Genomic DNA, 27,608 nt, shown 5'->3' with positions numbered 1-27,608 from the left:
AGTGATGCAGCCATTTGTGTCCTTGTGTTTTTCCTGTTTTAGATTGATTTTTCCTGGCCAACCTAAGCTCCAGATCAAGTAATGGTTAAAAACCAAGTAATGATTAAAATCTCAAAATTTTAAGCCAAAATGCTATGTTGAACCAAATTCTCTTTTGTAAACTTTTCTATATAAGCATGAGCAAATAACCTGTGACTCATTTTCCCCTCTGTAAAAGGTGAATAATCATGTTGTTTAATATGGTTTTTATAATAATGAAATAGCACAATGTGTATAAAGTACTTCAACACTGCGCCTGGAACTTGCAAATTGTTTAGTAAGAGGTAGGTACTGCTAGCATGCCCCAAAGCACTACACGTGGCATATTGAAAGTACTCAAAGAAATGGCTGAATTTAAATTTGATGTGTAATGAAGAAGGCATATTCCTCAGCTATTTCCGATCTGGTTGTGTGACTGGCCAGCCATCTTGGAATAATTATGCCAGACCTAAAGCCACTGTAGCACAGTGGCCAACTGTCTTTAGAGATCAGATCAAATGATCAATCAATAAATATTGATTCAGCATCCCGCTGTGTGCAGGCAATAAGATTATTGGTCTTAGGAATCTATAATCAAATCAGGTAGACTACAAAATAAAAGGTAGAAAATGAACCTTACAGATAGCCTTGTATAGAATATGTCCTATAGGAAAGATGACTGTAGACTGAGGGAATTAAGGGAGGTTTCACAAAGGAGTTAGTATTGTACTCCACTAGTCTGTGGTTAAAGAAATCATAGGGCTCTGTGCCCACTGAAGTATTCTCTGTTGCCCTGAAGAGTTCATTTATTCATTCCAGTGGTCTTAGCCTTTGAACCTTGAAATCTGAATATTTTTACCCTATCTAATAATGAAAGCAAAATGGACTGCTCAAAAACACATAGTTTAAAAAAGGAAAGTTTTTTTTACTGGATTTGACCAATTGGATATGCTTAATTTACTGGGGGGTGGGAAGGAGACCACATTTTTTTGAAAATCACAACTTCTTGAGGCATATTAGGGAAGACACTTATTTCCTCCAATGGGAAGAAAAACAGTCGATGGAATTTCATACTCCTTATATCCAAGGCTGCCAAATGGGCTTCAGCAAACCTTACCAAAGATGAATGCCAGAGGGTTAAACTCTAAGCATCTGGGCCTTTTCACTGGCGTGGGGATCTCATAAAAGAAAACCTACCATGGTGAGCTTGGCCAATTACAATGATGATGCATTACTGCCAGCAGAGAGAAGATCAGTAGATTACCTCTGACTATGAGTTTCATCCTATTTTTGTCAAACTCTTCATATCACCGAGACACTTGGCTCCTTTAAGAATAACCCAAAGCGACACTTATCAATGGAGTGGCCCCCAAAACAGCAAGAGCACTTAGTCACTACAGTTGAATCATGAATAACCAATCTGAATTGACTATAATGTTTGTATTCATCAATTTATCTTTTAAAAGTCATTGATTACAATATTACTATGATTCTTCCTAACTTTATTTTAGAAGAATTTCTTCATATGAGAATATTTTGATACATCGTACAGGAATAAGAGACTTCAGATTTTATGTTTAAGTGATAGTGTAACTACAATTATTCCGGTGAATCACAACTCAGAAGAGTGAAAAGAAATCCAGAAATAGTAACAGAGTCCCTGGAAATTAATATCATAAAATCACAGAGAAAGAAAATAGTACCAGAAAACTGGAAATCAGCAAGTGTCATCCAGATCTTCAGCATGGGAAGAGCGGGAAACTACTACCATTAAGCCTGATGTTAGCCCTCACCAATTTTCTAGAACAAATTAATTTTGCAAGTAGAGAATGTGTATCATCCAGGTCTCATGTACTTTGTAAAAAAGTGGAAAAATAAAGCAGTAATTTCTCAGAGCCAGTACGAATTTGCTAAGTAGTCAGAAAAGTCTTCTTTTAAATCATAAGGGTTATCATATTTAAGTTCATCCTGCCCTGGTTGTTTAAGTAGCCCTGCTGTTACAGAGCTTCCATGCACCCTCAGAAAAGACTAGATCACATTTAAATGATAAGGGGAAAAGGATGTTTTTCATTTTACGTGAAACCTGTCTGAGCTTTGGTACTTTTACCTACAAAAATGTGGACAATAATAATCTCTGATCTACCTCCTGACATAAAATATGGAAAAGTGCTTCTAAAATGTTAGTGACATAAAAATAAAATAAATTGTTAGTGACATGTCATAAAGGAAGCTTACAATAAACAAGAAGAAAACAGCAGGGTAGAGAGAGGATGAGGGGGAAAGACTGAGGGTAAGCAGGAAACGCACGTGTACCAGAAAAACAATTTGAGGGCAGATAAAGACCATTGTGAAAAAACTTTATCATTTTAAAACAATAAGTGAAATGAGGCCTAGGAAGATTAAGAGGCTTTTTTTAAGCCTCACAGCACACTAAATGGTGAGAAGGAGGAAAACTGAAAAGGGAAAGGAAAAAAAAAAAAACCTAAGAATTACAAGGCAAAATATTCTCACAAGAACTGACCCAGGAGGCCTGGTAGAACTTGCCAGGTCCTCTCACTAACTCTGGAAATGCTCCTCTGCCTTTGGAACTCAGCCCGGGAAGCCCATATTAGACCATGGTTCCTTGCTTGGTAATTTCCCTGAGGCTGTCAATCAGATAGCAAGGTTAAGCCCTCCCACTCCCCATGCACACCCCATTCTATCCACATGCCTGTCCCTCTCCAGGCCAACATCCAGAGATGAGAAATCAGGAGAAGGACCAGATGTGACCTCTGATTGCTTTGCTTTCGTCCTTCTGTTTTTCACAAAATGAAGCTACCCAAAACAACAACAAAAATCCTTTAGATTTCTTTACTTAGGGATTCAAATTACTATAGAGATTAAAAGAAACATACACTCTCAAAGATTTTTTTTTAAGTTTTTTTTTTCTTTATTTTGAGAGAGAGAGAGAGAGAGGGAGCACAAGTGGAGGAACAGAGAGAGAGGAAGAGAGAGAATTCCAAGCAGGCTCTGCACTGTCAGTACAGAGCTCTATGCAGAGCCCAAACTCACCAAACACTAGATCATGACCTGAGCCAAAATCAAGAGTTGACCACTTAACTGACTGAGCCACCCAGGTGCCCCTCAGAGATATTTTAATTGGTGCTTGAACACCAAAACATCTACTTATTTGACTTACGTGAAGAGGAATGCGTCTATTATTAAAAAACTTGATTTTTTTTCTTTTTATGGCAACTGAGTCAGTGAAACTAACGATAATGGGACAATATGAGTCTTATGTATGGAGCAGTATCTTTAGGAATAGACATGTTCTCTATATCATATAAAAAGATATAGAAGTTTTCCTTATTAAGCTGTATCTTATTATAGAAATGAAGATGATGGGAGAGATATTCCCATGAAATAATTTTAGAAACAAGAAAAAAGAATCCAACTCTCAGACAAACGGTATGTGGGTCTCTGGGGTTGGAACATAGTTGCCAGAGATTTGTTAGTTCAAATAGTCACAAGAAAGATTTGTGTGCAGTTCTCGTTATTCAAGTATTCATTGGAAAGCCTTTTTTCCCCTATAGTTAATATTTATTTAATTTTAGAATTACTAAAAACAACCCACATAGTAAAGAAATAAGAGATGGATCCAATGATTTCCTTAAACTGTTGTTTTTGTCAATGAGATAGATCTTCCAGCAGCCCAGCAAATAGTTGATGGTGCATCATAAATTCCTGTGCTTTGGGGCGCCTGGGTGGCTCAGTCAGTTGGGTGTCTGGCTTCAGTTCAGGTCATGATCCCACAGTTCGTGGGTTCAAACCCTGCATCAGGCTCTGTGCTGACAGCTCAGAGCCTGGAGCCTGCTTCGGATTCTGTCTCCCTCCCTCTCTCTCTGCCCCTCCCCTGCTCACACTTGTCTCTCTGTCTCTCAAAAATAAACAAACATTAAAAATATTTTTTAATAAATAAAATAAATTCCTTTGCTTTAACACAATAACACAGGTTCATGGTTCCATGGGTTAGTTCTGAAAGTCCTTGCCCAGAAAAGAAAAACAGTTCATGAGAAGTAAGCTAGACTTAAGGAAACATAACACAAAGTTATTTACCCTAACAATAATTTAAACTAGTAAGATAAATGAATAAAAAGTTTTTACTTTCTCCTTTTCATGTCCAAAGTCAAGGTGTCAGGAACCATCAAAGCTACTCGATGACACTGGACACATTAGCAGCAGTAAGAGTTAAGCATTCATTTGAAAGCTCTGCTCTAGAACTCAGAAACGTACTGTTGACATTATGACTGTAAGCAGGGATAGTTAGGGACTTTGGGGCTGAAATAACCGGTATTAGCTCAGTGTGATTAGCTAAGTCAAATGTGATCATCAACCAAGCTGAGTCTGTCTTAATTCAACAAGCAACTCTTAGTTGTACACAATTCATTTACTTCAGTATTACATGTAGGACTTTGGATAACTAATCAAATGCACATGAGTTAGATATAAAATATAACCATAAATATAAAATGTTGCTCCTTTTCGCTGCCTACATTTTGTCCTGACCCTAGTAGTTACCAGGTTGGCACCAAATCCCACCACGTCCGGCCACCTCTGCCCCTGGAGCACTGCACCAGCACCTCCCACCTGACCTGCTCCGGTGGCCTCCTGTGCTTCTACTCCATTCTCCCCTTTAATAGCTCCCACCGGAAGGACCATCTTAAAACACAGATCTAATCACATGCCCTCTCCTGGTCAGAGTCCTTACCTCGCCCTCCATAGGCCTGTGTGAAGTGGCCCCAGACACCTCTCCAACCTCATCCCTGCCATTCTCTCCCTCTCTCATTCCTCTCCAGCCATGCTGGCCTCCTTGCGGTTTCTGGACCACACCAGGCCCACTCCCCGCTCAGGGCTTTTGCACTACTGCTCCCTTCACGGAGATACCTACAGGTCTCAGACCTCTGCTGAAATGCCCTCTCAGCAGAGAGGTTTCCTTGACCATCTTATCTGAGATAATAGCCCATCACCCTCCACATTGCTCTCTATCCTGTTGACCTTGATTTTCTTCTCAGGGTATGTTTTGTGTGGTAGTATTCCTTTGTCTTTTTGTTAATAATGGCTCTCTCCAGGGCGCCTGGGTGGCTCAGTCGGTTGGGCGGCTGACTTCGGCTCAGGTCATGATCTCGCAGTCCGTGAGGTCAAGCCCCGCGTCGGGCTCTGTGCTGACAGCTCAGAGCCTGGAGCCTTCGGATTCTGGGTCTCCCTCTCTCTGACCCTCCCCCGTTCATGCTCTGTCTCCCTCTGTCTCAAAAATAAACGTAAAAAAATAATAATAATAATGGCTCTCTCCACATTAGAAAGTAAGCTGCATATATAAAAGCAGAGAGGGAGGCAAACCATAAAAGATTCTTTTTTTTCTTTTAATTTTTTTAATCTTTATTTTTGAGAGAGAGAAAGAGAGACAGAGTGCTAGTGGGAGAGGGGCAGAGACAGAGGGAGACATGGAATCCGAAACAGGCTCCAGGCTCTGAACTGTCAGTACAGAGCCTGATCTGGGGCTCAAACCCATGGACTGTGAGATCATGATCTGAGCCAAAGTCGGATGCTTAACCAACTGAGCCACCCAGGTGCCCCATAAGAGACTCTTAAATACAGAGAACAAACCGAGCGTTGCTGGCGGGGTCTTGGGTGGGGCAATGGGCTAAAGGGGTGAGTTATTAAGGAGGGCAATTGTTGGGATGAGCCCTGGGTGTTATATGTAAGTGATGAGTCACTAAATTTATTCCTGAAATTATTATTACACTTTATGTTAACTAACTTGGATTTAAATTTAGAAGAAGAAGAAGAAGAAGAACAAAGCAAGTTGCATGAGGTCAGGGGCTTTCCCCATCTAGTGGTCAGTGCTGCATCTCTGTGCCAACAGCAGCACCAACACAGAGCAGGCCCTCTCTACTTACTGGATCTAAAAAGATTGCTTGAAGGAATGATAAAGTAAATGCCTTCCCACTTTAGCGCAACTGTTAGAAACACAGCAACACGCAGTGGCTGTGATAGTTCAGGTGTGCCGGCTGCAAGCTAATGATACAAGGACAAAAGGGAAATGAAGCAAGAAGAGTGAATGCTAAAGTTTGGAGCAGCTTTGCAAACGTGGTTCCTCAAGACCAGCATCTAGACGAGGTCTCTAGACAGCAGAGGTTTACAAGCCTTGCCAGCTAAATTATCCTTCAGTCATGGACTTGTTTGCAGAGGACAACAAGGGATCATACCGATTCCGTTAATCATCCAAAGTAGACTTCAGGGCTAGGGGACAGCTCCACTCTGTAAAGTCATCCAGGGGCTCAGATTCCTTCTGTCTCTTTTGCTGTTCTTGTTTTGCCTTCTTTGGAGTGCTTTCCACACCAGAATCATTAATGCTGTCTCGCCAGTACCACTTCTGCAGGAATATCCTGTAATCAACAAAATTGGGGACAAGCAAACTCCTTTCAAGGAGGTGGCACAGTAGTTTTCACACATCACTTTTGATCATAGCCAAACTTGGTTGCATTAATTACCATGTTTAGATACAAGGAAGGTTGGGAAGTGTAGTCTCTGGCTGAGTGACCATACACTCTGCTAAAACTCTGGGTAGAGGGAATCATTCTAGATGGAGGGAACAATGCATACTGGAGACAGTTAATAGTCTCTACTTGAATGGTTAGTTGGACACTACTGGGGCATCCTATTCTGTTTCAGATACTATGCAAGGCACTACAGTGGATACAAAGAGAATTCCTACTTTCAAGGGGTTCCCAGTATTATGTGTGTGACAAGGCAGGTGCACACTGTAACACAAGAGAGCCAGCAAACCCATAAGAGAGGCACAAAGTGCTACCAAAGTGGTTCAAAATAGAGAGATTTCCCATCAATTTGGAAAGCTCAGAAATAAAATTACTTTGAGAGACAGGAAGGGAGAATAGGGAGGACATTTTACATAGGGCAAAGGGCCGGAAGGGAGACAGTGGAGGGAATGTCTAAGAAAAGCAAGCCTGATAGTTTGGCTTAGCTACAGCGTAGAGCACAGATCAAGGAAGTATGGAGAGGAAGCTGGGGACTTTGCATTTCTTTTCATTTGGCGCAGGAACTGGTGAAGGGTTTTGACTAGGGCAGGGATATAATCAGAGCTGGCTTTCCAAAGACCATCAGTGGATACAGAATAAGTGAGAGTAGGGAGGGATTCAATGTGGGAGACTAGACGGAAGGCCAGTGTGAAAGTCTGAAGAGGGTTTTGTAGTAAGACAACTTCATAGGAAATAAACAAAACACCTCTGAAACCACCCTGGTTAAATATTAGCTGAATTACATGTTATTGACATACATTTATTGAATGCCTTACTATGCTCTAGGCTAGTGGCCTTCAAACTTTTCTGACCATATACAGGAAGCAATCAATTTCTTCCCCCTCAATCCAGTTTCACAAACATATTTCGAAACAAAGGGTTCATAAAATGATACCTTTTTACTAGAGTGGAAAATGCAGTCTGTTGTTTTTCTACTCTTTTTTCTTACTTCTATTCCGAACCACTAAATTTATTTACAGTTTGAGAAAGTTTCTTTAGGCACCATGAGGAAGACAGGAGGAGCTGTCTGAATCTTAACAAAGTTATATTTAAGGAAGGAAAATAAGCACACACATACAAATAAACACAAAACGAGACAGAGAAACCGTAGAGTGTGGGAGCTAGAGCTACCTTATCTTAATATTTCATGTAATTAGTGAGAAAATGAAACTAAAAACCTTCTTTAACAGCAAGTTAGTGCTGCAGACCCAAAACAGGCAGAGCTTCTTGGAAGGTCCAAGTCTCTCTTATGTATTTAATTTTTTTTTTAATTTTTTTAATGTTTTTATTTATTTTTGAGACAGAGAGAGACAGAGCATGAGCAAGGGAGGGACAGAGAGAGAGAGACACACACAGAACCCAAGGCAGGCTCCAGGCTCTGAGCTGTCAGCACAGCTGACAGCGGGACTTGAGCTCACGGACCGTGAGATCGTGACCTGAGCTGAAGCCAGACGCTTAACCGACTGAGCCACCCAGGCGCCCCTAATTTTTTTTTAATAAATAAAAGTAAGATTATAAAAAGTGTGATATATTTTCATTTTAAGCCAATTCAATTTGAATTGCGCAAATGATGCTGTTTAATAAACATACCAAAAATGCCATTCAGAGGTTCTGTTTAAGAGCTAATATTTATTTCAATACTCACAGTTTATTCTTGATGATATGGACCAGCAATGGGACACTGACGTGAAGTTGCGTGCTGGCTTATTTCAGTCTGGTCAGTGGAACTCAGTGGAAATGAATCCTCTCTCATGTGGAGATAATACCAAAATATAAATTTGAAGCTGTTAAGCCCTTCAGGAATAAGCACTAATCAAATGGGTCGCTCTACCCTTATCCCCCAACTTCCATCTCCATCAAGAAAACATGGGGGGTCTGGGGCGCCTGGATGGCGCAGTCGGTTAAGCGTCCGACTTCAACCAGGTCACGATCTCGCGGTCCGTGAGTTCGAGCCCCGCGTCAGGCTCTGGGCTGATGGCTCAGAGCCTGGAGCCTGTTTCCGATTCTGTGTCTCCCTCTCTCTCTGCCCCTCCCCGGTTCATGCTCTGTCTCTCTCTGTCCCAAAAATAAATAAACGTTAAAAAAAAAAAAGAAAACATGGGGGTGTCGTGATTCCCAATTTTACCCACCATTCAACAATGTGATCAGCTCCTTAAAAGGTTCTGTGCTCTTCTGAGTCACTGTGTTCTTCTTGGATTTTCCATTTTCTGGAACCATCTAACTCCTGAGGCTATGGCTTTGATGTGACTGCCAAAAAAGTACTAACCAAATGCTTTAGGTACCATACCTTGTTGATCTTTTTACATATGCTCTCACCTTGACTGTTTCCCACTTAGAAAAATATTATAAACTAAACTTTTTAAACTTTACCAGTTAATGATGTCAAAACTTTCCATTAAATAAACCATATTCATGTCTTTCATACTAAACACTCTTTATTGTTTTTAATTTTTAAGGTATTGCTCAATTAAACCATTAATTAAGCTACTCTACCCTTTTCTCTTTTTTTAAGTTTTTATTTACTTATTTTGAGAGGGGGGGGGCGTACCGCTAGTGGGGGAGGGGCAGAGAGTGAGGAGGAGAGAGAAAGAATCCCAAGCAAGCTGTATACTGCCAGCACAGAGCCCGATGTGGGGCTTGCACTCACAAACCAAACCATGAGATCATGACCTGAGCTGAAGTCAAGAGTCGGATGTTTAACCAACAGAGCCACCCAAGGGCCCCTACTCTACCCTTTTTAGAGAGTTTGGAAAAAACTGATCGTGATAGTCTGCATTCTTATTTGCCAAATATAGTAAGAAAATTGGGTATTTTGTGGGATAATTGCGACAGAAATACTGTTATGTTATATTATCTGATTTATTTAGGCTTATAAAGAATTATAATCACATTTTGATAGTACAATTTTTGTAGATTACCATATGGTGCTAGTTTTTGTGTAAAATTTTTTAAAAGGGAGAGTTACATATATAGTCTAAGCTGTTAAATGATTTATTGTAAAATAGGTAATTTATCATGTTTCTTCGTAGACACTTCTTTTGTCAGCTTTTTTGGTTAGAAATTTACAGAAACTTTTCGCAAAATATAACAAGCCAAGGTTCTTTACAGTTGTTTTTCGGTACCTGTGTTTTGAACAAAATTCTATTGCATTTCTTAACAACTAAATGAATTCATGAAGAGCACTATGCTTACTGTCTCTCTTCTCCCTTGAAACCCACAGACGTCTTTCTGGAAACGCTTTGACGTACATTCCCAAGGGAGCATTCGCTGGCCTTTATAGTCTTAAAGTTCTGTAAGTAAACAGGCTGTTATTTGCTATATTTCTGATTTTACTGTCAAGTGGATGCTAATTAACTTGTAAAGACTGAATCCCTCTAACAAGCTGTTTAGAACCACAGGATAATTCATTTCAGTTAAAGCCTACCTTCATTGGTACCATAGGACAGTACGATACCAGGCTGGATTTGTGTGTGAAAAAAAAAGTTCATCTCTCCTGTTCTACTTTAAACTCTAAAATTGCCTCTAAGGAAGCAACTTATCAACTCAAACTTTTAAAAGAGTATTTCCCTTTCCTTTTGTGTAATAAAGTTGGGGACAGTCTCTTGAATCGTCTTGATCACCAGGTGAATAAACCCTTATGATGCTTACATAATGAGATCACAGCCTCAAACCATTTGTGAAGCTTGTCTCCTTATAATGCACCGAGTAAGGATCAGCTAAAAAACTACCAAGTTTATGTTCCATTTGTGAATAGACGTGGAAAAGCCTAGTGCCTAATAGATATACTGAGTAGTTATTTAATTGAGAAATGTTAATTCACTAAGACTTGTAAAAGTGGTTTTCTTAGTATGTAATGTGCAATTTCCCAGTTTGTTCATCAGAAAACTCATTATTATTGAGTGCCTCCTTCTTCTAGTATCCATTGCTTAATTTTCTTTCATTTCTTCTGTGTAGGAAAAAAAAAGTCACCTAGGTAGAGAAAATAGGTAATGTAAGTTGAATGTCATACCAGGAAAATTTTATCTCAGAGACTATCCTGATTTTGTTTCCTTTCTTTGAGATAAAAGTTTTAAACTCGAAGAAGACATTTGATACATTTCTCCTTAATGGGAATTGCATTTCATTGACCTGAGGGATCCATAGGCTTTTAGAAAATCAGCTTTATTTAAATTTACTATTTTGTTAAAAATTAAACATAACAGCAGAACCATCGTTTGGTCTGCTTAGGTGGTTGAGTTCAGTCCTCCTACGTTTAACTTGTTTTTGCTGTTAGGTAGAAATTTTTTTAATGTTTATTTATTTTTTTGAAAGAGAAAGACAGAGCTTGAGTGGGGGAGGGGCAGAGAGACAGAGGGAGACAGAATCTGAAGCAGGCTGCAGGCTCCAGGCTCCGAGCTGTCAGAACAGAGCCTGACACGGGGCTCAAACCCACGAACCATGAGAGCCTGACCTGACCCAAAGTCGGACGCTTAACCGACTGAGCCACCCAAGTGCCCCTAGGCAGAAATATTTTTAAGTTGCCATACTGCCAAACCCTGATGTGTTCATTCATTGTGTGTGCTAAAATTCTGAGCTGTAGCATCAACTCTTTAATGTACCTATATCTCTATGAACTCATCAGAATATTTGGAACCATTCAAAATGCATCATAAATAAATCAAGTTTAGATAAGACAACTTAGATGATGTGTTTTCGATGTTGAGTTATGTACCACAAAGTATTTTGGATACATGTTAAATAAATTATACTAGAATCAATTATTTTAACTCACTTAACAAAATGTATTTTGGAAGTACTGAGCGAGAGAGAGAGAGAGCATGTGTATGCATGTGTGTGTGTGTGTGTGTGTGTGTGTGTGTGTGTCATTGAACAAATTATTGCTAAAAATACAAAGATCAATAAGTATGGCCCTTGCCTTTGAAGAGTTTATAATGTAGTGATAGGTTGTGGGATCAAGATAGCGGGACAAAGCCAAACAAACAGGTCTCCTCTGATTCATCTGAAAAAATGTGTCTAGCGACCTGTGCAGAACACTGCATCCAGAAATTGGAAAGCATTTAGTCCAGTCTGATGGTTCAGATTTGGCTTCCTGCAAGAAATGTTTTTCCAAACAGATGATCCAGGAGCTGAATCTTAGCACACCTGCGAAACAACCATAACGTGATCAACTGAGGGGATAAATACAGAGACACGGAGGCAGGAAGTACCAGGGGTGAACAGGCGGCTCTAAGAAGATTGGTACTCAAGCATTTGGGAAAAGATGAAAAGTATCTGCAGAAGATTGTGGAGAGATAGAAAGGGTCCTGGTCCCAGGGATCCTGTATGTCATGTCAAAAATGCATGAGCATTGTTATGATCTAGGCATGATGAGAAACCAAGGAAAAGTTATAAGCATGGGAATGGCATTTTCAGACTTTGCAGTGTAGCTAGATCACTGCCCACGTGAAGAGAAATTTAGAGGAGCAAGACTTCTGCCCAGAATTATATTTGCTCTTCCTTTTGCTTTGCTGACTTAAAGACTAATATTCAGGGGCGCCTGGGTGGCGCAGTCGGTTAAGCGTCCGACTTCAGCCAGGTCACGATCTCACGGTCCGTGAGTTCGAGCCCCGCATCAGGCTCTGGGCTGATGGCTCAGAGCCTGGAGCCTGTTTCCGATTCTGTGTCTCCCTCTCTCTCTGCTCCTCCCCCGTTCATGCTCTGTCTCTCTCTGTCCCAAAAATAAATAAACGTTGAAAAAAAAAAAATTTTTTTTAAATAAAAAAATAAAAAAAAAAAAGACTAATATTCAATGAGCAAATTCAATCATCAAATGTTTTGAAAGTATTTCATTCAGTAGTAGAACAATGGTTCTCAACTGTGGCCATTCTTCTTGCCCCAGAGTGTTGGAAAACCAACGTCATTGGTTTTCTGGATGATTGGCATGTAGCAAACTGTCCTGTGATGTGCTACTCAGCCCAGTGTAAATTGACCAAATTTGAGTCAATAATATATTCATGCATAATAACACTAAAAGGTTTTATAAGAAGTTCTGCATAGGCCTAATAATTTGTACAGGAAAAATTAAATGGAATAAATGTATTCTCGTAAAATCACTGAATAATTCAGTGTATGCATCCTGTCTATTCCAGGTATTGTATGATTTAGGTGAAAACAGTATTAGTGCAGTAGAAGAATTACCTCAACAGCCACAAAACAAATTAAAAATATATAACCGTGGAGGTATAAAACTTCTTCTTAAAAATAATTGCCATTTGGGGCACCTGGGTGGCTCAGTCAGTTAAGTGTCCGACTTCGGCTCAGATCATGATCTCACAGTCCATGGGTTTGGGCCCCACGTCAGGCTCTGTGCCGACAGCTCAGAGCCTGGAGCCTGCTTCGGATTCTGTGTCTCCCTCTCTCTCTGCCCCTCCCCTGCTTGCTCTCTCTCTCTCTCTCTCTCTCAAAAATAGAATAAAAAACATAAAAAAAATTTTTTTAATAATAATTGCCATTAAATTAGCAGAGAAATATGAAACATAAGGTTCCGTTGAATTTCATTAACAAAGTTTGCTTTGTAAAGATTTTGTATTATAGCCTTAAAATTTTTTGGAGAACAGTCATAAAAATCTGTTATGACAATTGTGTAATATATATATATTTATTTGGGTGGCCTGTTGCTTTTCTAATCTTGCTCTTCCATTATCCAGCAGGGTCTGCTACCCGACTTCTATGAAGGCAATACTGTGATTTTTTTTTTTTTTTTTCCAATTTGGCCTCAATTCTCTGTTGCCATTAGGCTCTCCAGTACTGGAGAATGAAGGCTTGCCTCAGCATGTGATGGAGCTTTGAGATAGGATAAATGTGCTTTGTGATATTTCAACCTTATCTTGTCCTAAAAGAGAATTATTTTTACACTATTCTCCTCTACAAGGAACAGGCATTTGTGAAAATGTCATGCTCATTTGTGAGAGTCTAACACTTCCTAATTTTCTCCCCTACAACATCTATCATTTATCTTAGCATGTTATCCTTATTTTAATAAAGGTTGTTTCCTTCTTTCCCATATAAGCATAGTCTGTTATGTATCTTAAGAATTCTAGTTCTTATTCTAGTATCCATGTAGAACTCTAATCTCACTTCATGGTTCTTGTACAAAACAGCTTCTGGTCATGCTGTTTCTCTCACACCCAACTTTATTCATTAAAAGTAGAGCCAAACATGAAGGAAACAATCAGTAAAACTAAAAGGCAACCAACAGAATGGGAGAAGATATTTGCAACTGACATATCAGATAAAGGGTTAGTATCCAAAATCTATAAAGAACTTACCAAACTCAATACCCAAAATAATAATAATAATAATAATCCAGTGAAGAAATGGGCAAAAGACATGAATAGACACGTCTCCAAAGAAGACATCCAGATGGCCAACTGACACATGAAAAAATGCTCAACATCAGTCATGATCAGGGAAATACAAATCAAAACCACAATGAGATACCACCTCATACCAGTCAGAATGGCTAAAATTAACAACTGAGGCAACAACAGATGTTGGCAAGAATGCGGAGAAAGAGGAACCCTCTTGCACTGCTGGTGGGAATGCAAACTGGTGCAGCCACTCTGGAAAACAGTATGGAGATTCCTCAAAAAATTAAAAATAGAACTAGCCTACGACCCAGCAATTGCACTACTAGATATTTATCCACAGGATACAGTTGTGCTGTTTCGAAGGGGCACATACACCCCAATGTTTATAGCAGCGCTATCGACAATAGCCAAAGTATGGAAAGAGCCCAAATGTCCATTGATGGATGAATGGATAAAAAAATGTGGTATGTATATACAATGGAGTGTTACTCGACAATCAAAAAGAATGAAATCTTGCCATTTGCAACAACATGGATAGAACTGGAGAGTATTGTGCTAAGCAAAATTAGTCAGAGAAAGACAAATATCATATGGCTTCACTCATATGTGGAATTTAAGATACAAAACAGATGAACATAAGGGAAGGGAAGCAAAAATAATATAAAAACGGGGAGGGGGACAAAACATAAGAGACTCTTAAATATAGAGAACAAACTGAGGGTTACTGGAGGGGTTGTAGGTAGCGGGGGGATGGGCTAAATGGGCAAGGGACACTAAGAAAGACACTTGTTGAGATGAGCACTGGGTGTTGTATGTAGGGCGTGAACCACCGGATTCTACTGAAATCATTATTGCACTATATGCTAACTAACTTGGATGTAAGTTTTAAAAAAAATTTTTTTTAAGTTTGTATTTTAAAAAAAAGAGCCCAACATCTGACTCGTTCATAAAGATGTCTCCTATCTGAGCATCACTTATATAATGATACATGTATCACTTTATTATAAATTTTTTTTATTTCTCCTTTATAATATAGTTAGGGCAGTACATTCTTTTGGTTTTTTTCTTTGAAGTGATGTGTGTAAATAGGCTATATTTTTATGAATTTTATCTAAATATAATAGATGGGGCATTATAAATATTTAGTATTAAAGGGAGAATTGAGTCTGGTCATGTTGAGACCACAGTGCTAGGGGTAAAATGCTGAATAAGCCTGCTTCTTTCTTCATGGCAACTCTTCCAAATGTTTTATAAAACCCAAAAGTCACTGAAAGAAAGCGATAACTGATTATTGTACAGCATGGTAAGAAAGGTAGTGTAAAAGTTATGTTCATCTGGGTCCCTGATCAGCATAGAGAGGGTAAGGAGAGCATTTGATTAAAAAAAGAGAAAGATAATAGTAAGCCAATCCATTAAGAAAATGAAGATAGTGGTGCACCTGGGTGGCTCAGTTGGTAAAGCCTCCGACTTGGGCTCAGGTCATGATCTCACAGTTTATGAGTTCGAGCCCCACATTGGGCTCTGTGCTGACAGCTCAGAGCCTGGATCCTGCTTCGGATTCTGTGTCTCCCTCTCTCTCTGCTCTTCCCCCACTTATGCTCTGTCTCTATCTCCTTCAAAAATAAATAAACATTAAAAATTTAAAAAAAAAAGAAAGAAAGAAAATGAAGATGGCAACAGCCCTCCTTAGCTAGGACTCTTTTATATCTGAAATCTTACTACCGTTAACTCTGGAAGATCACTAGTATTTAAGATTATCTCTATAAATACTGGCTTCATAGAAAAATAAGTTATTGGTTCTATATTGTAAAACACCCAGTCCAGTGGAATTCTGAACCAGGCTTTCTTCAGCAAAGGTTCATTTTCTCCTGTCGACCGTTCAGTCAAGGAACAGCTCATCCTCCCGCCACCCAGTACCAGAACCAAAGCCATGGAGGTGATGGGTAAAACTAACCATGGAAAAGTCACGATTAGCCAAAATTCTCTGCTTCCCACATAGGCTTACAACAGAGTCTCGACAGTTACTTTATACCTACCTAAACACAGGACAATTAGGCAGAAGGAATACCTAAGGATCAAGCCATCGACTGTGATGAAGTTCCCCTGTAACATATGATTTCATCTCCCTCTGCTTCACTGTACCTGTTCTCCCGTAGCCCTGTTGGCAGAAAAGAAAACCAAATAAAGTACTGTTAAGAAGCGTGGGATGCTGTATGAAATACTTTAAATTTTAAAACTTCAATATTTTAAGACTTCAATAATTTCAACATATTTAAATTTTTAATAAATGTTTAAAATAAAAGCATTTTCAAACTTGTAATATTTTAAAATCAGGGAAAGAAATTAAGAAAATACTGGGGCACCTGGGTGGCTCAGTCAGTTAAGCATCAGACTTCAGCTCAGGTCTTTATCCCGTGGCTGGTGAGTTCAAGCCCCGCCTTGGGTTCTGTCCCGACAGCTCAGAGCCTGGAGCCTGATTCTGCATCTCCTTCTCTTTGCCCCTCCCTCACTTGTGCTCACGCATGCTCTCTCTCTCTCTCTCTCTCTCTCTCAAAAATAAATAAACATTAAAAAAATTAATTAAAAGAAATATGCAGCCATTCTTTGTCTCTAGAGAAAGTGGAAAATTTTCTTTTCTCACCCATATGTGAATGATAAAAACGAAGCCAAAAGTGCCTAAACCCATATTCAGTTCATGGTGCTTTCTGCTTCTATTGGATGCACAGAATAAAGAAGTATTTGCAAAAGAAATCAGCAGCTATGTTGTGAATGCTTTCTGTTTTAATTGCACTCCAAAGTGCTGTAAACCCTTTCATTATTTTGTCTCCCACTAGGATATCTTAAACAAAAACAGAATTTTCTAATTAACTTACTGGAGACTTGTGGAGATAACTTGTGCTCGTTTTGTCATTTAAAAGTAATTAAACAGAAGTTCTTTAGTTTAGGGAGAGATCAGGACTTAAGTGATTTCTAAATTATATTTTTGGTATTTTACTTGCAGAAGTAGTTCAAAAATTAAATTGCTGGGAGGTAGTTCAGGAGTAGCTTTAAAATTTATCATTAGCAAAGTTCATATAAGTTCTGTTTTCTGAAACCAGTTATATAAAACTTTGGAGAAAGTTTGCCACTGTTTAATGGAGGAAAACCATCTGAGTATCTCTTATCCTCTACTCCAATTTTCCAGTTGTTTTAGGAAGACCACATTTTAATAGTTTCACTCTTTGGTTAGAAAGCATAGGACTATTCAATACTTTATAGAGTAATATATCACCTACAAAGTTTAGACATCAATGAAGTCTATTATCTGAATCTTACCATCATTCACATTTATCACTCAATTAGTGAGTGACTTAGAAAACATTTCTGTGAAGGTAAAATTCTATAATATATTAAAACTACTTGGAAAAGTATAAAATAATATAGAAATGTAAAATTTTAATACTCAAGTAAATTATGTAAAATATGGAATTCAAGCTATAATTTTACCAATTCCTTAACAGATAAGTGAAATGTGAGATCTTCCTAAAACTTGACTTTTCTCCTAAGGAACAATGGGGCACCTGAGTGGCTCAGTTCGTTGAGTGTCTGACTCTTGATTTCCGCTCCAGTCATGATCTGATGAACCATGAGATCAAGCACCACTTTGGGCTCTGCACTGTCAGCCTGCTTAGAATTAATTCTCTCCTTCTCTCTCTCTCTGCCCCTCCCCTGGTTGAGCTCTCTCTCTCTCTCTCTCTCTCTCTCTCTCTCAAAATAAATAAATAAACTTAAAAAAAAGGAACCAATACATTTGACACTCTTGATTTATGAAATGTTAGTTGAATTCAAGTTTAATAATGAAATTACTTCAGTAAAACTATTAGGATACAAGTGACATAATTATATTCCTTAGTAAATAGAATCTCAGCCATGATAAAAGTGTTAAGTTTTATGACCTCTAAAGTATTTTCGTGTCTTATTTGTATACACACTCATATTTGTATATATGAAAGTATTACAAATACCTTCATATTTTTAATCCTCGAACACCTTATCTACCAGATGATATTATTCTATTCTCATTATACATGTAAATGACAAATGGTCAGGGAGAGTAGATGGTTTGCTCTCAGAGACTTAAAACATAGGCCTTATCAAGGGTACCTGGGTGGCTCAGTCAGTGGGTGTCTGACTTCAGCTCAGGTCATGATCTCACAGCTGGTGGGTTCGAGCCCCACATCGGGCTCTGTGCTGACAGCTCAGAGCCTGGAGCCTGCTTCAGATTCTGTGTCTCTGTCTCTCTCTGCCCCTTTCCTGCTAGCGCTCTGTCTGTGTCTCTCTCTCAGATATAAGTAAACATTAAAAAAAAATTTGTTTTAACTTAAGACTTCTCTCCAAGCTCATTGCAGCCTCAAGTTGTGAAAATACTCCAGTGGAAGCAATTTAGGATAGCACAGGTGTGTGCGTGAGTGTGTGCTGCCTTACTGTGCAGCACCAGTGTCACCTGGAAGTTTGCTAGAAACGCAGGTTCTCTGGCTCCTACCCAGACCTACGGAACCAGAAACTTTGAGGGTGGGGCCCAGCAGGCTGTGCTTTAACAAGCCTTCCAATGGATTCTGATGAACCCTGAAGTCTGAGAACCACTGGCGCGGATTTTTTTTCCCCATTTTATTTTCTGGTTAATTAAAATGTCACATCCAGTACAATCCCACTATATTGTTAGCTTTGAGAAGGAGTCTATCAATGCATACAAAAAGAGTCAGCCTTCATTGAACGCTTACCACGCAGCAGGTATTGTTCTGTGTACCTTCACCCATCGGATCATAACAGTAAGCCCTGGGGGTGGGCAGTATCACTGGTCACCGAGAAGTTGAGAACTTGGACGATTTCCCTGAGGCCACACTGCTAGGGGCAGGGAAGGGGTAGACAGATTGGAGAACCCATACTCTTACCCATACCTTAATCATGCCATATACCGTACAACCTGAGAACTTGTACATTCACCAAATACGCCTCAAGGTAATGCTGCAAGGTGTCATAGAAAGTGCATCGAGTCTGGAGTTAGACACACCTAGGGTTGGGTCCCCAGCCAGTCATCTAATGGAAAGAAACTCCCATTGTGGAGGTGAAGGAACCAGACAAACTGTTTCAGAGATCCAGATATAGGTTTGTGACCTAATAAGTAGAGGCATTTCTGTAAAATGGCTGCTTTCTTAAAATTAGGTCTTCTGCCTTTGGCTTACGTAGACCACGAAATACTGGGAGAATGGATGCAAAATTATTGCCTTATAAATATTTATGAATAAAATAGCAAAATATGAGGAATCTAATGGGAATTTTTTTCCATGCTATTTCCCTACTAACAATGATAGATATTTGTTTCTTTGTTGCCAGCTGCTTCTGTTCTGTAGTCATGTTCTGAAAAGAACAGTTGAACCCAGGCAAGCAAAAGCCCAATACTTCACAAAAAGAATTTAATTTATATTAAAATATAGCTACACAAGAAAGAAGATCTTGAATAGCTTCCTGCTGTATCCATATTTCCATCTTGTCTAATTTATACAGTCCTCGGAGTGGTCCTTTAAAAACATAAATAAAACAAGTGTTGGTGAGGATATGGAGAAAAAGGAACCCTCTTGCACTGTTGGTGGGAATGCCAACAGTATAGCCACCGTGGAAAACAGTATGGAGGTTCCTCAGAAAATTACAAATAGAACTACCATGTGATCCAATAATTTCATTATGAGTATTTACCCAAAGATAACAAAAATACTAATTCAAAAAGATACACGCACCCCTGTGTTTATTGCAGCATTAGATACAATAGCCAAATTATGGGAGCAACCTAAGTATTCATCAGTAGAGAAGTGGATAAAAGGTGCGTGTGTGTGTGTGTGTGTGTGTGTGTGTGTGTGTGTGCGTGTGTGAATATTATGCAGCCACGAAAAGGATGAGATCTGCCATTTGAGACCATATGGATAGACTTAGAGAGTATTATCTAAGTGAAATAAATAAGACTCGGAAAGACAAATACCATGATTCTACTCATAAGTGGAATCTCAAAAAAGTGAATAAACAACAAAAAAAAAAACAAAAAAAAATACAGATTCAGACCTATAAATACAGAAGACAAACTGATGGTTGCCAGAGGGGAGAAGGATGGGGGTGTGAGCCAAATCAATGAAGGGAAGTGGGAGATAAGGTCTTCCAGTTATGGGATGAATAAGTCACAGGAATATAAGGCACAATACATTCAGTGATCTTGTGATAGCAATGTATGGGGACAGACGGTTGGTACACTTGTAGCAAACATAGCTTAATGTATTAACCTGTCAAATCTGTAAGTTGTACAGTTGAAACTAATGTTACATTGGACATCAACTGTACTCAAATTTTTAAAAAAAGAAAAACATAAATAAGATCATGTCATTTCCCTATAAACCCTTCAACAAGAGTTTCTTATCACACTTAAAATAAAGCCTCATTGTGGCCTGCAAGTCCTCCATGAGACAGCTTCAGTCTCTCCCAACCTCTTGCTCTCACTCGCTCCTCCTCACAAGTGATCCTTTGGTACTCCTTGAACAAACCAAGCAAGCTCTGGCCTCAGGGCCTTTGCACTTACTCCTCCCTCTTCTCAGAAACTCTTCCCAGATGTTCACAGGATTTGCTCCATGACTCCATTCTGGTCTCCGCTCAAGTATCAACTCCTAAGAAAGATCTTCCCTGACCACCTTTAAAATAAAAATCTCGGGGCGCCTGGGTGGCGCAGTTGGTTAAGCGTCCGACTTCAGCCAAGTCATGATCTCGCGGTCCGTGAGTTCGAGCCCCGCATCAGGCTCTGGGCTGATGGCTCGGAGCCTGGAGCCTGTTTCCGATTCTGTGTCTCCCTCTCTCTCTGCCCCTCCCCCGTTCATGCTCTGTCTCTCTCTCTGTCCCAAAAATAAATAAAAACGTTGAAAAAAAATTTTAAAATAAAAATCTCAACCCTTGTATCCATCTATCCCAAATCCATATTTTGTTTTTTATTCGTAGTACCTACCATTTGCCTGATGGTATATACTCACCCATTAATTTTTAATTATCTTTCATTCCACATAGGAATTCAAGCTCCCCAAGGGCCAAGGCTTTGTCTGATGCTCTACTGTTTCCCTGACACTTACAACAGAGCCTGGCAGTGCTGTGGCCAGTTATTATTGATTACTGTTAACTTTCTTTAACATTTTTCTTCATTTGTTTTCATGTGCAGTATGCTGCAGAATAATCACCTAAGACAGGTACCGGCGGGAGCACTGCAGAATTTGCGAAGCCTTCAGTCCCTGTAAGTACAGTTAAAATTGCAAAATGTTCTCAGGACCAATATGGGAAGGAGCAATGAAATGTCCAAATAACCATTTTCATCAACTCCTTGGTTGGGGACCCTAGCTAAATAAGTTGTGAGTGAATGAGACTTTTCATTATGGCAACAACCCTTTGAATCTTCATTAAACAATACGGGGGGGGGGGGGGGAGGGACCAGTGTTGGAGTTCAGATTTTCAGATCAGACACTCAATCATAGCACCTGCAGTGAAAAGCCTCTTATATATGCTGGTATCACAGGACAGAATCTTGCGGATCCAGGATCTTGTCCTGCATTCTCCTGTAGTATTTTGTTCCTGAGTTCAAATCAGAAATAATGCTTTCTCCCCGTGTCTAGAAAAATCTAGATAAGATTGGCATCTTCAATTTATTCCATTTCTAGATGATCTGAGCTGACTTGTAATGAAACTTTTGCTGAGTCAAGGGAAGGAAAAATAAGATGAAAACAGAGAGAGAAGCAAGCCATACAAGACTCTTAAATACAGAGAACAAACTGAGGGTTGCTGGAGGGGAGGAGGGGCTAAATGGGTGATGAGCATTAAGGAAGGCAGTTGTTAGGATGAGCACTGGGTGTTATATGTAAGCAATGAATCACTGGGTTCTACTCCTGAAACCAAGACTACACTGTATGTTAACTAACTTGAATTTAAATGAATTTTTAAAATGACTTAATCTTTAAGGTTCTGTATATACATCAGGGGTCCTCAAATCAGTGAGCTAAGATCTTATGGTATATCTTAAAGTCTCACTGCACAGCTTCCCCATCACCACACCCAAACATACAAACATACTCACAAACAATCCCACTGACACACAGACACATACAGACACATGAACATACACAGCACTGGGGTTATTGTTCCTTATTCTGAGTATACAAGTTTTCTATCAGGAGTTTCTACTCTTCATTGACTTAGAATCTCTGAATAAGTAAAAATTAGTTATTTCCCACAAAAAGAACTTTCATACCAGCTGGATGTTTTAGAGCTTGTGTTGTAAGCAAGTGTTTGCAGTGACTGTTTGGCAAGACTGTGCCGTGAGTAGGTGGTCAGTAAATCTTCATCTCCTGAGAATGTGTAAGTGCTCGCAATATATCGCATGCTTTCCAATATATGCATGTGTAATATGTGCTTCTATCTTACTTACACTGAAAGTCCTCATCTGTCAAACAAAATACTGGTTTCTGGTCTGGAATGATGAGGGAGATGCATTTAAAAAGCAGGTAAATATTGCAGACTCTAGTTGAAAAGTATCTTAAAGAATCCATCGGTTAATAGTTACATAGCATTTGCTTAATGCCTTTTACTGAGGTGATACAAGAGGAGGAGAAACACGAGATTGAAGATGATACTTTCCTCCTTTGATCTTTTTTGTTGTGGCTGTTCTTTTAATGAAAGCAAATCTGTGCTTGAGACCATTTTAAGCTTTGTAGTCCAGTCAAACAAAGTGACTTCCTAGGTTTTCACGAGCCTATAGATAAACAAGCCCACAAGGGCCCCTTTGTGGCATGGCGATAGGTCTGTTGCATTTTCAGGGGCTCCTTAATGACATCACAGTATCACTCCTCCTTTGTGGCACGAGCATTTTCCTGAAGGAAAGAAGCAGTCAGAAGGCAAAACACTCTCAAGTTGGGTTGTCTGCGTCAGGGCACGGGGTCTAGTGGCCGCATTGAAAAACGAGATAATAGCAGTAGCCAATGGGAACTTTAAACAGCTGTGAGGCAGGCAGAAGATAGAAGGATAAGAGTCGGTAACCAAAAGCCCCTATCAGCTGAAAGAAGATCACAAACAGAACACCCAGCAAAGTGAACTCTTTGAGAAAGAGAAAACCATGAATCTTTTGTTCACTTGAACTGGGCGGTGCCTCCCTGATAAAGGTGTTCAGATTTGGTTTCTTACCGTCTGGAGATTCACTGTTCACCAGGTGTCTCTTGCCTTATGGTTTCTGATTCACAAACACAATTGTGTTTGAAACCTTATAAGTATGTGTTCCCTGTGAAAAAGCCAAGGGTTAACTTTCTAGTATGATGTTTATCGCATCCAGATAGATACTCGGCCCCCGGTGCATGCTGAATTTTATCGGCTGACCGTGTAATGTTTGTCCAGCGGTCCCTTTGCCCGGAGCGCAGACAGGCCCATGTGAGGCGCTGAATGTTGGCACTGTGTGCTACCGCGCCACATTTTCTCATGGTTTTTTGTGCTGCTTTGATACAAGAGTTAAGATTGGACAAAAAGTGTTATAAACATAGACTCTAACCACCAACTGCACAGACACTGTATTGTACCAGCTGAAGGAGCCCCTATGGGGTGTGTGGGTTTGGGCCACAGTGAACCCTTGTAAAGTTTTGCCGTCGTCCCAGACTGGAGATGTTTAATGGTACTTCTCCCGCTTCCTTCATGCTGTTCCAAAAATGAAACCATCAGGTTTTGTTTTGTTTTTTAAATGTTTATTTATTTTTGAGAGAGTGCGTGCGTGCAAGTGGGGGAGGGGCAGAAAGAAAGGGGGACAGAGGATCCGAAGCAGGCTCTGTGCTCGCAGCAGAAAGCCTGACACGGGGCTCAAACCCACAAACTCTGAGATCGTGACCTGAGCCAAAGTCAGAAGTTTAACTGAGCCACCCAGGCGCCCCGAAAGCATCAGTTTTGAGACTAGTGATCATTACATGATTGCATTACATGAATGCATTACATGAATGCAAACATGTATTCCTCTTCCGGTCTCCATTCATTGTCCATGCTTTCAGGCCACTTCTGTATCAGTACAAGTAACAAAGAGGATGAGACCTGCCTCATCGTCCATGCTGCCCACACCTGGGAGGCTTCCACTCCGTCGCTTGGCTTTTCTTGCACTATAGTCAACTTTTAGACTATCACTCGGCCCTTTTTCTAATGTTTCCTCTTTTTTTCTGTCCCTGGAATTCACTGTTTCTCTTCACTTTGTTATTTTCCTTGTCTTACACATTCGCTCTCTAAGCTGCACTCCAACCTCCACAGGAGCTGTGAGTGCATCACCGCCCTACATGCCTGGCCTTGTAATCTCCAAAGGGGATTTCTCAACCCTGGCTGCAAAGAAGAATCATCTGGACAGGCCCAAAGCCCAAGGCTGCACTCTCTGAGTGTTTTCTAACTGGTTCCATTATACCGTTAAGTGCTTCTTAACCGAACATTGGGAAAACTCGTGTCAGGTAGCACTTCTTCAGATGTTCTGTAAATATTCCCCTGAGCTATTTTCAAACCTGAAATAATCACATAATCCATACTTTGCATTCCAGTGTGAACTAAAAAGGTACTCGGAATATGAAATAAAAGTCTGGGATTGCATTGTTTGTGTTTAATTGAAACAGCTCATACATACCTGCCTATTAAGTCTACTGACGATCTGGGGCAGATAAAGACAGGAGGCCATATGCTGTGTGGATAGCACACCCTACTATCCGAATGTGTTTGTCACGGCACCAACACCTCCCAGATATACAGGACAGGATGTTGGGCCTCATCTCTGACTTGATCAAAAACTTCATTTCAACAAAATCCTCTGGGGATTTGTATGGCCAACACATTTGAGAAATTAAATGTTTTATTGTGCTATGACACAGACAAGTGGTCTACCAACCAAGTGGCTGATAAGTACTGAAATAGATCCAGTATACTTTGCCCCACCATATAGACTTGGCTTCATTGAATATAGTTTAAGAAACTTGATACATTAAAATTGGTCACATTGCTGTGAGGAAGCAACAAATTGTACTCACATTTCAAGAGATGTAATTTTCATTTATTTTACATAAACAAAAGATATTTGGCCTTGTTCATAATGAAAACACATAGGTACGTTTGTGTTCTTTTTACTCTCTCCTGATGTTTACAAATTGCTTGTCTAAAGAATAAGAGGTCAAGCCCATGTGCCAGAGCCCAATAGCCCAGAGCCTGCCCCTGTACAATGTGTACGTTTGCTTCTGACATGGTAATGACTGCCCAGACACCAGTTGGATTTTTTGTAATGTAATCAAATATAACTTAATTTCCTTTCTGTTTTTTTGGAAGGGAATAGGAAATGTAATCAGAATTCACAATGAGTTGTATTTCACCAAGAAACTTTTGGCATTATAGACATTTGAGGACTAGGTTCAGATTACAATGATTTGATGGAAACTCAAAACTTAACCCTCCCCTGACCTCATACTTTTGTATCTGTAGCTAAGAAATCGATCTATGGGGAAAAAAAAAAAATCGTTACTTCATTTGTTGATAGTCATCAATGACGTTCAGTCATCTCACTGTCATTAGTGAAGTTCAAGGTGATCAAAGAGAATGACATATTCATCTTTGTCCAGTTAACCAGAGTATTATTTAATACATGTTGGTTTTCATTTCAAGTTCCCACTAGAGAAACAAATTGGGTTGGAACATAGAAAATAAAAGAATCAGACATATCTTTGGTATTGTCTCTAGTCTCCAATTAGAACACCAATTGGTGTTCATCTTCAGGGTGTAAGACATTGTTTTAAAGCCTAAAAAGAACATGTAATTCTTGCCTGGAACGTGATCAGCCTGTGCATCTTGTGATAGCAGCTTCAGGGCTACCAACTCCTCTGCCCCTGAGCCCTGTGAAATGTTAATAATGTCACCCAGACTCTTCATGGTAAGGTTTTGCTGATAATAGTCCTCAAAGAGAGTAAGTAAGAGAAAGAGATGAGGAGGAGAGGCAGGGCTCATAGTGCTGGGCAGAAAATAAGGCAAGCCTAGAACCAGCCCCAGTTTTCTCCCATGAACATCCAGGAGCCTATTCAGTTTCAGACCTTGGGTAAAGAATGGGAAGGAAGTAACAAAAGACAAGGAGGTGTAAGAGACAAAAAAAGTAGAGTGAGCTAACCAAGAGAATAAGATTAAAAGATCAAAGAGGTTAAACACACACACGCACACACAATGGTTTTAGTATTAGTGACATTATTCTTCCCACTAAAATAGTCTCCAGAAAGAGAAATTACAAGCTTACACAATAAAAATGCATGTTCAATAAATAAAATTTTGGTTTAGTTTGGTTTTTTTCACCAAAGTGCCAGCATAGCAGGTACGTCTTGGGATGGAGGTGGACTTCAGTGTTCCAGAGGCCAAGGGTTTTGTCTAGTGCACCATTAGGAGGTCATTTCATAGAACCACGTGCAAACCAGCACCCAATGCATTGTTATGAGAAGTTTTCCTTGTCTCCCTCCCCCGTTAAACAGCAGGAGAAAACTATTTTCAAAGGTAAAGCCCTTTCTACACAGTGTCTACAGCAAGAGAGAACTCAAATTGGAGCGCAGTCCTCAGAATCATGTATGGAAAAAAAATGTGAATACGTAATGCAAGACCCCATGTACAAACCATTCTTACATCAGGCTATCTGCCAGTGCTCTGATTAAAATCATACATGTGACAGTCACATCAGATAGGTAAATAACTAAAAGAGAACATAGATGTTATAAATGAGAAGTAGAATACCACTTTTCTCAGTCTTGTGATGTGAAATGAAGGTTACCTTTGGAAGTGGGTTAAACTCTTCGGAGAAGCTAAAGGGATGGCACCAATAGAAGGTACACTGTTTGTAAAAAGGCACATAAAGAGGGGTGCCTGGGTGGCTCCGTCGGTTAAGCATCCGACTCTTGATTTCGGCTCAGGTCATGATCTCACGGTTCGTGAGTTCGAGGCCTGAGTCAGACTCTGTGCTGACAGTGTGGAGCCTGCTTGGGATTCTCTCTCTCATCCTCTCTCTTTGCCCTTCTCCCTCTCAAAATAAATAAATAAACTTAAAAAAAAAAAAAAAAGAAAGAAGCAATAAAGCATGGGAACACTGCCAGGACAAAATCAGAAACACCCAGGGTGTTTAAACCCACATGGTTATCAAAGCAGCAGCAGCTGTTTATGAAGCACCTTCTTCATTCCACTCATCCTCAGACAAGGAGGAGTCACATGAGGTAGGAGCTGAGATTACCCCTTCCTTAGTGATGATGAAGCAGAAAGCTCAAAGATGTTAAATGACCTTCTCAAGGTCATATGGCTTGTAATGGAGTCAGTCTAGAAGTGAGTCTGGGATACGAACTCTGGTCTTCCTAGCACCAAAATCTGCCCATTTTATCACCACGCTCTCTCCCCTCCCTCCAAAATCTACTTCAGAGAATGGGCACACAGCAGGATGCACTAATGTGAGGGAAAGGAGCTTGACAGAATCACATCTTACTTCTAGACCTATGTTTTGAAGGTTTACAAGAAGAAAGAAATTTACAAAAAGAAGAAATTTCTGCAGAACAGAAATAAATAAGTTGAAGAAGAGAAGAGAAACAATATTATTAAT

At 39.8% G+C, this 27,608-nt stretch overlaps 1 protein-coding gene across 3 annotated transcripts in view; it reads left to right on the top strand.

Annotated features, from left to right (window-relative positions):
* The window catches only part of LGR5 (leucine rich repeat containing G protein-coupled receptor 5), a 132,637-nt gene that overhangs the window by 65,777 nt on the left and 39,252 nt on the right, over positions 1 to 27,608 (top strand). For 2 of the 3 annotated variants that reach the window (XM_086712816.1, XM_086712814.1), the window contains exons 3-4: positions 9,814 to 9,885; positions 21,168 to 21,239. In XM_086712816.1, the coding sequence (XP_086568942.1) occupies positions 9,814 to 9,885; positions 21,168 to 21,239 (144 nt within the window). The remainder of the gene's footprint in view (positions 1 to 9,813; positions 9,886 to 21,167; positions 21,240 to 27,608) is intronic. The other variant, XM_086712815.1, reaches the window with a different exon arrangement.

This window comes from Puma concolor, chromosome B4 (genome assembly GCF_028749965.1).
Source record: "Puma concolor isolate L17-30 chromosome B4, mPumCon1.1.hap2, whole genome shotgun sequence".
In the NCBI taxonomy this organism is placed as follows: domain Eukaryota; kingdom Metazoa; phylum Chordata; class Mammalia; order Carnivora; family Felidae; genus Puma; species Puma concolor.
The sequence above is the reverse complement of the archived record's forward strand: the minus strand, read 5'-3'. Positions and strand labels throughout refer to the sequence as shown.